The sequence below is a fragment of the Ailuropoda melanoleuca genome, chromosome 2 (assembly GCF_002007445.2).
Source record: "Ailuropoda melanoleuca isolate Jingjing chromosome 2, ASM200744v2, whole genome shotgun sequence".
Taxonomy (NCBI): Eukaryota; Metazoa; Chordata; class Mammalia; order Carnivora; family Ursidae; genus Ailuropoda; species Ailuropoda melanoleuca.
The window spans coordinates 32,796,031-32,810,086 of record NC_048219.1 but is presented as its reverse complement, the minus strand read 5'-3'; the positions used below and the strand labels follow the sequence as shown (position 1 = coordinate 32,810,086).

The 14,056-nt window shown below is 34.9% G+C and overlaps 1 protein-coding gene across 6 annotated transcripts in view; it reads left to right on the top strand.

The window, feature by feature from the left end:
- OMA1 (OMA1 zinc metallopeptidase) overlaps positions 1 to 14,056 on the top strand; it is a 78,116-nt gene that overhangs the window by 47,398 nt on the left and 16,662 nt on the right. For 5 of the 6 annotated variants that reach the window (XM_034653333.1, XM_034653329.1, XM_034653323.1 and 2 more), the window contains one exon: positions 10,511 to 10,660. In XM_034653333.1, coding sequence (XP_034509224.1) covers positions 10,511 to 10,660 — 150 coding nt within the window. Of the gene's footprint in view, positions 1 to 10,510; positions 10,661 to 11,202; positions 13,903 to 14,056 lie in introns of those variants that run through there. The other variant, XM_034653342.1, reaches the window with a different exon arrangement.

Genomic DNA, 14,056 nt, shown 5'->3' with positions numbered 1-14,056 from the left:
GGATCACGCCCTGAGCTGAAGGCAGACGCTTAACCGCTGTGCCACCCAGGCGCCCCAAGAGAGAGAATCTTAAGCAGGCTCCCTGCTCATTGTGGAGCCCGATGCGGGGCTCAGTCTCATGACTCTGAGATCATGACCACAATCAAGAGGTGGACACTTAATGGACTGAGCCACCCAGGCGCCCCTGATTAACACTTTTAGTGTGAAAAAATATTGGATATTGTTTGGTATGTGTAGCAGAATACCTCATAGTGGATGATTCCTGAATTTGAAATGTCTATTGAAATGTTTGTCTTACAGTTTTCAGGGTTTTGGTTTTTTTTTTTTGGTTTTGTTTTGTTTTTTGGTTTTTTTAGCTGCTATATGTGCTGTGCTTTTTAAAATAGTAACTTATTATTTCAGTTAAAATTCTTTCAACTCATATTTTTATTAATTATCTTAGAAGAATATCTTGCTTGCTTGTCCCAGCTTATATTTATATTATTATGAATATGTTGACCTGCTATCGAAGGACATATTTCTGTGTATGTTTAGATTTCAGTATCAAACAACTATTTATGTGTGGATATACACACACACACACACAACACACATATGTCACATATGTATTTTACACATATATAGATATACATGTATAGACATGGGTCACATTTATATTTTTGTCTTACATATATATTCCTATTTATAAACGTGTATATGTGTCTGTCTATATATGTGCAATAGGGCAAAGTACCTTGGATTCTTTTTAATTTAGTGTACTCAGAGGTCTTAAAGAATTATGTTGCAATTCTGATGGTGGAGTAGAAAGCACCAGGGATTTGTCTTCTCAGATAGTCTACAATTACACTAACAAAGTCTGTCTGATTGTAACTATTTTGTAATTCTGGGGTTTGTTGAAGGCTTGTACCTCCCAGGGGAAGACTGGACAATGAATTGTGCTTAAGTTTGGTCAGTTTCACCCCTTATCACATTAGCTGCTACCTGTCCTACCTCTGTCACATGGCAGTGCAGATGTTTCTTGGAGCATGTCAGAACACGGCTTGCCGGAGCCAGTGTAAGCAAAAAGGTCCCTGTCCTCCAAATATCAGTGATCTGTGTTCTGGTCACTGAATGCTGCTTTTGATCATTAGGTGCATACCGGTGGGCAGCCATTGTTTTGTACCTCTTCCTGTTATAGCAAGCCCTGCCCCTCTGGCTGAAGTGACTTCCAGGGGACTTAAACATCTGGTAACATTCCTCTCCCACCACCTCCCCACCTCATTTTTTTTTTTTCACTTTTTGGTGATAAGAGCCAGAAACTAAAGGCTAGGACTTTCAAAAACAACTGCATATTTGGGGAAAATTAGAAAGTGACTGCACATGCTCAGAAAAATCCTGAGGAGATGTTATATTTATGTCTCAGGCTAACCCTAGGCACAGAGACAGCAGTAGTAAAACAAACAAACAAAACAAAACAAAAAAACCCAAACAAACAAAAACAGGCATGTAAGAAACTGGAAAGTGTGGCCTATTCATAGGAAAAAAAATTAGATAAGCAGAAACTGTCCCTTAAGAATATCTAATGGTAGATATACTAGACAATGACTTTAAAACAATTGTCTCAAAGATGCTTAAAGAACTAAAGGAAAGTGTAAGTCAAGAAAGTGATTATGAATAAAATGGAAATATCAGTATAGAGGTAGAAAACCCTCCAAAAAACTAACAAATTTTGGAGCTGAAAAATAAAACAAAAATCTAGACATTTTCAAAGAGAGATTTGACCGGCAGAAGAAAGAATCAGTGAACCTGAAGTTAGGATGATGGAAATTACCAAAGCTGAGGAGCAGAAAAAAAAGATGAATTTAAGAGACCTGGGGGACATGATCAAGAGGACCAACATATCCAACATGGGAGTCCTGGAAAGAGAAGAGAGAGAGAAAGGGTCAGAGAGAATATTTCAAGAAATAATGGCTGAAAACTTTGCAAATTTGATGAGATACATAAATATAAACATCCAAGAAGCTCAGTGAGCTTCAAGAAAGGTGAAACAGGGAGACCCACACTGAAATATGTTATAATCAAACTTTAAAAAGCCAAAGACATAGAGCAAATCCTGAAGTAGCAAGAGAGAAGTGAATCATCACATTCAAGGGACCTACACTAAGATTATCAACAGATTTCTCATCAAAAACGTTGTGGTCCAGAAGACTGTGTTTGTTATATCCAAAGTGCTATAAAAGAATAAAACTGTCACCAAGAATCCTATGTCCAGCAAAACTGTTTTTCAAAAGTGAGGGAGAGATTAAGACATTCTCAGTTAAACTAAAGCGAGGGAGTTCATGACCACCAGAACTGCTCTGCAAAAGATGCTCAAGGGAGTCCCACAGGTTAAATGAATGGATACGAGACAGTAACTCAAATCTTTATGGAGAAAAAGATCTTAGTAAAGGTAAATATATGGACAGTTTCAAAAACTAGTATTATTGTAACAGTTGTTTGTAACTATACTTTTTTGTTTCTGCACAATTTAAGAAAAACCTTTAAAGGTGTACCTTTAAAGGAAATACCTTTAAAGAAAAAAAAAACTATTAGTATAAAAGCTAGTATTACTATAAAAGTTAGTTTGTAACTCCAAATCTTGTTTTCTGTGTAATTTAGGAGACTTAATACATTTAAAAGAATTATTTTTAAATTATTATTATTTTTTGGTTATACAATTTATAAAGATGTAATTTTGTTACATTAGAGACTGAAGAGATGGGGACAGAGCTGTGAAGGAGCAGAGTTTTTATTTTTTATTTTTTTAAATTTTTAAAAATATTTTATTTATTTATTTGACAGAGAGAGAGAGACAGCCAGCTAGAGAGGGAACACAAACAGGGGGAGTAAGAGAGGAAGAAGCAGGCTCTCAGGGGAGGAGCCTGATGTGGGGCTTGATCCCAGGACTCCGGGATCACTCCATGAGCTGAAGGCAGACGCTTAACACCTGAGCCACCCAGGCACCCCAGGAGCAGAGTTTTTATATGTTACTGAAGTTGAACTGGCAAAATTCAAAGTAGAGTGTTATAAACTTAGGTTGTTAAATGTAATCCCCATAGTAATTACAGAGAAAATAGCTATGGAATATTCACACAAGGAAATGAGAAAGGAATTTAAACATTTCACTGGAAAAAATCAACTAAACAAAGAAGACAGTAATGTAGGAAATGAGGGCAAAAAAGGTAGAGGGCATATAGAAAACAATTAGCACAGTCATACAAGTTAAGTCCCTCTCTATCATTAATCACTTTAAATATAAATGGATTAACTTTCCAGTCAAAAGACAGAAATTGCTAGAATGGATAAAAATACATGACCCAACTATGTGCTGTCTATAGTAGACTAATTTGTGACCCAAGGACATAAGCAGGTTGAGAGTGATGGGATGGAAAAAGATATTCCATGCAAATAGTAACCAATACAGACAAAATAGACTTTTATTAAGAAAGATTACAAGAGACAAATAATGGTATTATATAGTAATAAAGGTTTCAAACAACAAGAATACATAACATTTATAAAGATTTATGTACCTAACTGCATACTATCAAAATATATGAAGCAAAAACTGACAGGACTGAAGGAAGAAATAGATAGTTCTGTAATAGTAATTGGAGACTTGAGTAGCTTTACCCAGAATAATGGATAGAACAACCAGATAGAAGGTAAAGAAATAAAGGACTTAATATACAGAATTCTCTATTCCAAAACAACAGAATGTATACATTCTTCTCAAGGGCATATGGGACATTTTCCAAAAATGAACCCTACGTTAGGTCACAAATTCTCATAGATTAAGGTATATATCATTCAGTGTATCTTCTCTGACCACAGTGGGATGAAGTTATAAATAATGAAAGTAAAACTGGAAAATTCACAAAATTGTGGAAATTAAACAGTATACTTTATTTTTTATTTTTTTAAGATTTTTATTTTTTTAAGTAAACTCTACACCTAATGTGGGGCTCAAACCTACAGCCCCAAGATCAAGAGTCTCATGCTCTTCTGACTGAGCCAGCCAGGTGCCCCAAAACAGTATACTTTTAAATAACCAATGGATTGAAGAAGAAATTACAAGGAATTTAATAAAAACTAGAAATGAATAAAAACAAAAACAACATATAGAAAGTTATGAGATGCAGTGAAAGCAGTGCTGAGTATGAAATTCATAGCTATGTCTTCATTGGAAAAGTGTTCATATCTTCTGCACATTTTATGATTTGTTTATTTGTTTCTTGTGTATTGAGTTTGAGAAGTTCTTTGTAGATCTTGGATACCAGTCTTTTATCTGTAGTGTCATTTGCAAATATATTCTCCCATTCCGTGGGCTGCCTCTTAGTTTTTTTGACTGTTTCCTTGGCTGTGCAGAAGCTTTTTATCNCCCCAATGTTCATAGCTGCATTGTCCACAATAGCCAAATCATGGAAGGAGCCGAGATGCCCTTCAACAGATGACTGGATTAAGAAGCTGTGGTCCATATATACAATGGAATATTACTCAGCTATCAAAAAGAACGATTTCTCAACATTTCCTGCAACATGGACGGCACTGGAGGAGATAATGCTAAGTGAAATAAGTCAAGCAGAGAAAGACAATTATCATATGGTTTCTCTCATCTATGGAACATAAGAACTAGGAAGATCGATAGGAGAAGAAAGGGATAAAGAAAGGGGGTAATCAGAAGGGGGAAGGAAGCATGAGAGACTATGGACTCTGAGAAACAAACTGTGGGCTTCAGAGGGGAGGGGGGTGGGGGAATGGGATAGACTGGTGATGGGTAGTAAGGAGGGCACGTATTGCATGGTGCACTGGGTGTTATACGCAAATAATGAATGATGGAACTTTACATCAAAAACCAGGGATGTACTGTATGGTGACTAACATAATAAAAAATATTATAAATTAAAAAAATAATTAAAAAAAATTTATAGCTATAAATGCTTACATTAAAATACAAGAAAGATTTCAAATGAACAGCCTAACTTACAAATTAATGGATTAGGAAAAAAACTACACCCAAAGCTAGTAAAATGAAGGAAATAGTAAAGATTAGAGCAGAGATAAACGAAATAAAGAACAGAAAAACAATTAGAGGAGTATCATTAAAATCAAATTTTGTTCTTTTAAAAGATCAACAAAATTGCCAAAACTTGAGCTAGCTGAACTAAGAAAAAAGTAAAGACGACTTAAATTATTGAAATCAGAAATCAAAGTGCAGAGATTACTAATGGTTTGGTAGAAATAAAGGGATCATAAAGTACTATGAACAATTGCATACCAAACATTGGATAATCTAGATGAAATGGACAAATTCCTAGAAACACAAAACCTTACCAATACTAAATCATGAAGAAATAGAAAATTTAATAGACCTATAACTAGTAGTGAGATTGAATCAGTAATCAAAATCTAACTAAGAATTAAAGTCTGACAGCATCCCTGGTAGATTCTACCAACCATGTAAAGATGAACTAATAGCAATTCTCGAACTCTCCCAAAAGATTGAAAAGGAAGGAATATTTCCTAACTCATTCTTTGAAATCAGCATAACCCTGATACAAAGACAGAGACACTCCAAGCAAACTATAGACCAATATCCCTTAAAAACACTGATGCAGAAATCCCCAACAAAATACTAGCAAACAGAATTCAGTAGCATTTTAAAAGGATATGCACCATAACCAAGGGAGATTTATTCCTGGAATGCAAGAATGGTTCAGCATATAAAACTTGATCAATGTAATATGCCACATCTCAAAAAAGGAAGGGGAAAGAAACCCCACGTGGTCATTTCAATTGATGTAGGAAAAGAAAACCATTTGAGAATATTTAACACCCTTTCATGATTAAAACACTTAACAAAATAGGAATGGAAGGAAACTACATCAACATAATAAAAACCATATGTGAAAAACCCACAACAAACATCATACTCAAGTGGTAAAAGACTGAAAGCTTTTTCTGTAAGTTCAGGGACAAGGCAAGGATGCCCACTCTCACTTCTGTTCAACATAGTTCTGGAAGTTTGTAGTCAGAGCAAGAAAAAAGTAACAGTTATCCCAACTGGAGAGAGAGCAGTAAAATTATCTGTGTTTGCAGATGATGTGCTCTTATATGTAGGAAACCCTTTAAAGACTCAAAAAAAAAAAAAAGCTGTTTGAACTTAATACATTAATTCAGCAAAGTATCAGAATACAGTGTCAATGCTCAAAAATTCATTTCTATACATGAACAATGAACAATCTGAAAAGGAAATGATAAAAGCAATTCCATTTACAATAACCTCAGCAAGAATAAAAGATTTAGGAGTTAACCAAGGAGGTGAAAGACTTATACAGTGGTAACTAAAAATTCATTGCTGAAACAAGACATAAAGAAAGAGAAAGATCCTGTGCTCATTGACTGGAAAACTTAATAATTTAAAAATGTCAGTAGTACCCAAAGTAGTCTATAGATTCCACACAATCCCTATCAAAATCCCGGTGACTTTTTTTGTTTTTTTGGTAGAAATAGAAAGACTAAACCTAAAATTCATATGTAATCTTAAAAGGACATGAGTAGCCAAAAGAGCCTTGAAATCAAGAATAAAACTGGAGGACTCACACTTCAGATTTCAAAACTTGCTACACAGCTACAGTAATCAAAACTGTGGTATTGGCATAAAAGACAAAGACCAATGGAATAGACTAGAGAGCCCAGAAATGAATCCTCATGTATATGGTTAAATAATTTTTGTCAAGGATGCGGGGCGCCTGGGTGGCACAGTGGTTAAGCGTCTGCCTTTGGCTCAGGGCGTGATCCCGGCGTTATGGGATCGAGCCCCACATCAGGCTCCTCCGCTATGAGCCTGCTTCTTCCTCTCCCACTCCCCCTGCTTGTGTTCCCTCTCTCGCTGCTGTCTCTATCTCTGTCAAATAAATAAATAAAATCTTTAAAAAAAATAAATAATTTTTGTCAAGGATGGAAACTGGGCAAAGGACCGTCTTTTCCAAATGATGTTGGAAAACTGGATATCCGGAAGAAGAATGAAATTGGATCCTTACATAATACCATATACAAAAAATAATTCAAAATGGATCAGGAACTTAAGTTTAAGACCTAAAACAATAGACTCTTAGAAATAGGACCAAAGCTTCACAACATTGGATTTGGTCATGATATCTTGGATGTGACACCAAAGACACGGGTAACAAAAGAAAAAATTAGGCAAATTTGACTTCATGAAACTTNCTCTTAGAAATAGGACCAAAGCTTCACAACATTGGATTTGGTCATGATATCTTGGATGTGACACCAAAGACATGGGTAACAAAAGAAAAAATTAGGCAAATTTGACTTCATGAAACTTAAAAAAAAAAAGTTTTTGCATCAAAAGACACCATCCACAGGAAAAGAAAACCCACAGAATGGGAGAAAATATTTGCAAATCGTATATCTGATAAGGAATTAATATCCAGAATACAGAGGACTTTTAAAACCTAACAGTAACACAAAAGATCTGGTTGCAAAAATGGACAAAGGACTTGAATAGACATTTCTCCAAAGGAGATAAACCAGTGCCACTAAGCACACAAAAAGGAGCTCGACATCACTGATCATTAGATGATACAAATCAAAACTGTAATGAGATACTACCTCATACTCAGTAGGATGGCTGCTATCAAAATAACAGAAATTAACAAATGGTGAAAATGTGAAGAAATTTGAACAATTGTGTTGTTGGTGGGAATGTAAAATGGTAAGCCACTGTGAAAATGATATGGTGGTTTCACAGAAAAATTTAAATTTAATTACCATACAATCCAGCAGCTCCCCTTCTGGATTATATTCCTCAAAGAATGGAAAGCAGGGCCTCAAAAGATATTTGTATACCCATGTTCATAGCATTATTAGCAGTAGCTAAAATGTGAAAGCAACCCAAGTGTCCATTGACCAATGAATGAATAAGCAAAGTGTGATACAAGACATATGAGATATTATTCAGTCTTAAAAAGGAAGGGAATTCTGCAATATGCTGTAATACTGGATGAACCTTGAGGACATAATGCTAAGTGAAGTAAACCAGTCACAAGAAGACAAATACTGTATGATTTCACTTGTATGAGGTACTTAGAGTAGTTAAAATCATAAAGACGGAATTTGTTATAGTGGTCATCCCAGGACAGGGGTGAGAGGAGAATGGGTAATTGATTGTTTAATAGGTGTATATGAAATGAGCTGCAGGGATGGTTGGTGCTGGTGGCTGCATAACAATGTGAATGGATTTAAAACCAGTGAGCTGTACACTTAAAAGTGTTAAGATGGCAAATTTTATATGTATTTTACCACAATAAAAATAATTGTATTGTTTTAAACATTGAATAAAATTTACTTGGATTTCCAATTATTTTTTCTTTTCATTTTCCCAGCATTGGAAAATATTTTAATGGTGTTTGTTAAAAACAGAGTGACATGGATGTTGACTAGAATAGCATGATATTGTGTATTTGCCTTTTTGTGTGTCACAATCTCATTGTTTTAAGGCTGAAAGCACATTAAGGCTTTTTGATAGCACATTTTAGTCAGTACAGTGTAAGTTTTTTCCTTAATTGTCTTAGAGGTAACCTAGTTGGGAAATATAATCACTTTATCCAGTCACTTATTAGAAAAAATTAGAAATGTCAATAGATTGAACAGGCTTATAATAATATTTACTAAATCGCCCTATGTAGGATTTAGAAGTAATTATATTATAGAAATAATATACTTTATATAATTCAGAAATAAAAGTCTTCCTTCTCCATCATCAAACACCCCACTTGTAATCTTAGGGTAGCTACTAATATTAAGAGTTTCTTAAATTGCCTTCCAGAAATGTTTGTGTTGATAAGTGTACGTGTATGAGTGTCTGATGGAATTACACACACATACAAGATGTATGTATCCTATTTGTTAAAAAAAAAAAAGGTATACTTTTATAAGGTATTTTGAATGACCTAAATATGTTCTTTAGCACACACACTGAGGAAAAGTAGATAAATTAATATGCACATTAAAAATATAACAAAAAATATTTCATTTAAGTTTATTTGAAGTCTTATAATTATTCTAGTGGTCTAGATTAAGAATAAAATTTCTGTAGTGCAGTTTAATAATGAGATTTTAAATCCTTATTTTTATGAAAACAAAATATTAATTTGTGTGGAAGATTTTTGCCCTCAATACATGCTCTTAATACCTGTCGTACTGAAAATAGTGGGCTATCTTTGGGAGTGGGATTATTTGTGAATGTTGTATAGGGGGTTTGGGGCTTCTCTAATACCATATTGTATGAGCTTTTTAAAGCAATGAGCAATTCTACTTTTATTAAGATGCTAGAAAATACTTTTTTTCATTGCAATCACTTTTATTTTTTTGTTTCTTGCTGCTTTTTCATTTGTTTTTTTGTTCATTTGCTTTTATTTTTATTACAGTTAACATACAGAGTTATATTAGCTTCAGGTGTACAATTTAGTGATTCAACAGTTCCATACAACACCCAGTACTCATCATCATAAGTGTACTTCTTAATCCTCATCACCTATTTCACCCTTCCCCTCACCCTCCTCACCTCTGGTAACCATCAATTTGTTCTCTATCGTTAAGACTCTGTTTCTGGCTTTGTCTTTCTCTTGTTTCTTAAATTGCAGATATGAGTAAAATCATATAGTGTTTGTCTTTCTCTGACTTATTTCGCTTAGTATTATGCTGTCTAGCTGCATCCATGTCACTGCAAATGGCAAGATTTCGTTCTTTTTGATGGCTCAGTAATATTCCATTGTGAGAGAGAGAGTGTGTGTGTGTGTGTGTGTGTGTGTGTATTATACCACATCTTCTTTATCCATTCATTGATCAGTGGACACTTGGGCTGCTTCCATATCTTAGCTATTATAAATAGTGCTGCTGTAAACATAGGTGTTCATATATTCCTTTGAATTAGTGTTCTTGTATTTTTTGGGTAAATACCCAGTAGTGCAATTGCAGGATTGTAGGGTAGTCCTATTTTTAACTCTTTGAGGAACCTCCATACTATTTTCCACAGTGGCTGCACCACTTTGCATTCCCACCAATGATGCACGAGGGTTCCTTTTTCTCCACATCCTCGTCTGTTGTTTTTTGTGTTTTTTATTTTAGCCGTTCTCACAGGTATGAGGTGCTCTCTCATTGTAGTTTTGATTTCCATTTCCCTGATGATGTGATGATGAACAACTTTTTGTATGTCTGTTGGCCGTCTGTATGTGTTCTTTGAAGAAATAAATCTCTGTTCATTTCTTCTGCCCATTTTTAATTGGATTATTTGTTTTTTGGATGTTGAGTTTTATAAGTTCTTTTTATACTTTGGATACTAGCCCTTTATCGGATATGTCATTTGCAAATAATGATAGAAAATATTTTTCAAACATAATGATGTAAATTTTAAAAAATGTCATAACTAAGCTCTTTTTTTTTTTTCTTTAATTAATTCTGGTTTTAGGCTTGTGTGGATGTCAGAGCCAGTTCAGTGTTTTGGCAGCAGATGGAATTTGCAGATAGCCTCCAAGGCCATCCCAAGTTGCCAGAATGGTTATCCACACACCCTTCTCATGGAAATCGAGCTGAGCACTTGGATAGACTCATACCTCAGGTGAGCTAACTCTGTATGAGGCAAGACATTGTTTTTACTGTATCATTTATTTTTAATGTAGTTGCTTCTTGTGCTTAGAAAAAGAGAGTTCTAGTGTAGCCTATTGAATATTTTGATCACTGTAATTATGTATTATCAGTTTTCAAAGGATTTGACTGAAAAATAAAAATCCTGCTTATACACAAGTCTTGGGGAATAAATTGCTGTTCAGTTGACTTTTCTTGATAGTGAAAGTTTAACCTTTTTAGAATCATACCTTTTAATTTTAACTGATTTGGCAAAAGTCTAAAACTCAAAGTATGTATTTTTCAACATATGGATCATAATTTAGTCTTTTCTTGGTGATTTAAGCTTTGTTAAAAGGCTGCTTAAAAATACCAGTTAGTGAACTGTGCAAAATTTTTGGGTCAATTAATTATTAATTTCAAAAGCGATGCTGGAATTTGTTTTCTTAGGGAAAAAAATCTCTTTGTATTAGTTTGCTTTTTAGTTATTTATTTGTTTATAAAGCATGTGCTGTATGGCGTTTTCTTTTTTGGTAGAATTCCTGAATGGATCAAGTTGAAGCAGCTTTCTGTCAAGTAGTTTTTACTATCTTCTGAAAATCTTTTGACCTAACATCATTCAAAATGTTTTCTGTAGTTACCACATCAGTACAAAATGGATGTCAGGCATCTCTAAGCCAGGCTACATCGCTCTTCTATTTCACTTGAATTAAATTTGCTGGTTGGTTATAAAAGCAGAATATTCTTTAGGAATTTAAGAATTGGTATTGGTCTGTTTGCTAAAGGATACAAAGAGACCCAGGTGTGTTATAAAAGTTATTTTTCAGTATGACTTCAAATTCAGCTTAAGGAATACTGGGTTTCTGTTATAAGAAAGAAATGATGCAAGTAGGTGCAGGGGATACAAAGAGAAATGAGAGATGGTTCTTGATACTTTCATGCTAAGTGCAAATTGATTCTTAATACAACAGGCAATATGACTTATCATAAAAGTAGAAATGTAGTGGTATGCAATTTGAAGGAAAAATAGCTGGCATCTAGTTTGGAATGAGAAACAATCACAAGATTCATTCATTCATTTCTGTGATCGGTATTTGTTGATACTCATTTCTAATCTATTCTGTGTTCTGTTGCCAGGGAATGAGCAAGGACAAAACAAAACAGTCTTTGCTTTGTTGGAGCTAACATTTTAATTAGACAATTCAAATAATAAACGAGCAAACATACATGTAGTATGTCAAGTAGTGATAAGCATGAGGGGGAAATATAAAGCAGGTTAATTGTAGTAGAGAGGGCTAGGCAGCAGAGAAGGTTTACTAGTCTGTGGTCATGTGTCAGGGAGGGCCTCACTGAATAAAGCCTGGAAAAGCCCTGGAGCAAATCCTGTGAATATATGGAGGGAAGCTTTTAGGCTGAGGAAGTAGCAAATGCACAGGACCTAAAGTGAGAGTATGCTTGGTATGTCCAGGAAATAACCAGAAAGACATGGAGGCCGAATGGAGTAAAGGAGGTAGGAAGAATGGTTGTTATGTAGGGGGAACCAAACCATGAAGGGTCTTCTCAACTGTTGTAAGAACTTTATTTCAAGTGATGAGGAAAGCTAATAGAGGATTTTCAGCAGAGGAGTGAATTGACCTGACTCAGGTGTTTTATGGTGATCACTGGGGCTCCTATGTGGAGAGTGGACTGTAGTGGGGCACGGGTGGAATCAGGGACGCTATTTAGGAGGCTCTTGGAATAATCCTAGTAAAACATTATGGAGGCAGAAGAGAGTGAGAGACGTGGTCACATTTCAGATATATTTTGAGAGGAATGATGACAATTTGTTGACAGCTAGGGCATACTTTGTACCTTTCATGAGCACTGGGGACAGCCAGACATGGGTTCTTAAGTCCTTTCCTAAATATATTTCATTTATACTCCTAATTCGAAGAAAAAATATTTGAGAAAGAAACAGCAGTGAAATTTACTTGATATAATATATAATAATCATTCATCTTAAAATGACAACATAAGACTAGGATCATATGTGTTTCATTAATAATTTATGTGTACTGAAGCTCACTGGCTCTGTGAGTCTTCTCAGTGATACCTACATCCCAGGAACCTTGTACTGCCCTGGGAAGTTTAGCCTATCTCTAAAGTCGTAATAACCACATGGTTTTCTTTTAGAATTTCTTTTCTTTGCATTTTTGCTCGTGAAATTCTAAAAATATATGGCTTGCTTAAACTGAATAATGAACTCTAGCCAACTTTCATTTGAAGCCTTTCCTAAATTCTATAAAAAATGTGCTTTAGAGAAGTCTTTAAAATAATGAATTGATTAGTGAGTATGAGGAAAAGTGGTTGGAGAAACAAATATGTTATCTGGAAACCAATGATGAAAAACACTGGAAGATTTTTTTTTCTTCTAAAAATAAACTATCCTAGTTCAGAAACTTAATTTGAAAACCTCATATAATTTCTTATATTTTCCCCCCAAGTGATTAAATTCAATTTGAAAGTAATAAAACTCTACTACAATATTGGGAATAATTCAGTGGTTGTAGCGAAGCTGATAGTGCAAGAGTATACTGTTAATTAGAATACATAGTCATATTCCAGAAATTGGAATTCCTTACCATTGTGAGTCTAATTTCTATAATGAAACAAAGCGATTCCTCAGGCAATATACAGAATTATGTGAGTCTGTACTACTAAGGACTACTTTTTTTTTTGCTGTTGTAGTTAAATTTTATTTAGTTTTGCTTTGTTTTGTTTTTTACTTACGTGAGTACGCTGTTATATTCTACCTAAAGCTCTTGTCCTTTGACGTTCCTGACAGTATGCCTGAAGTAATGTACATCTCAAAGGTAGTTTGGAATGCAGCACCAGAACACAGAGAAATCTAGGCAAGAGATGAGGATTTCAGAGTCATCTGAAAAAGGTGACAGTGAAGCAGGTAGATGAGTTCACTTAACGAAGAAAACAGAGAAAATGATCCCCGATAGAGTTAACTGTATAAAGTAGTTTACATATTTAACTGGTAGGAAGAAGATTGAGCCTGTAGCAAATCAGATTCATAGGAGGAGAAAAGATCAAGAAAATCAGGAAATTAAGATTCTTTGGTTCTGTAAGAACACAAAGCCTAATAATTTTGATTTTTTAAAAAATTAACTTGTTGAAGATTGTGTATTTTTTAAAAAAAATTTTTATTTATTTATTCGACAGAGATAGAGACAGCCAGCGAGAGAGGGAACACAAGCAGGGGGAGTGGGAGAGGAAGAAGCAGGCTCATAGCGGAGGAGCCTGATGTGGGGCTCGATCCCATAACGCCGGGATCACGCCCTGAGCCAAGGGCAGATGCCCAACCGCTGTGCCACCCAGGCGCCCCAAAGATTGTGTATTTTTT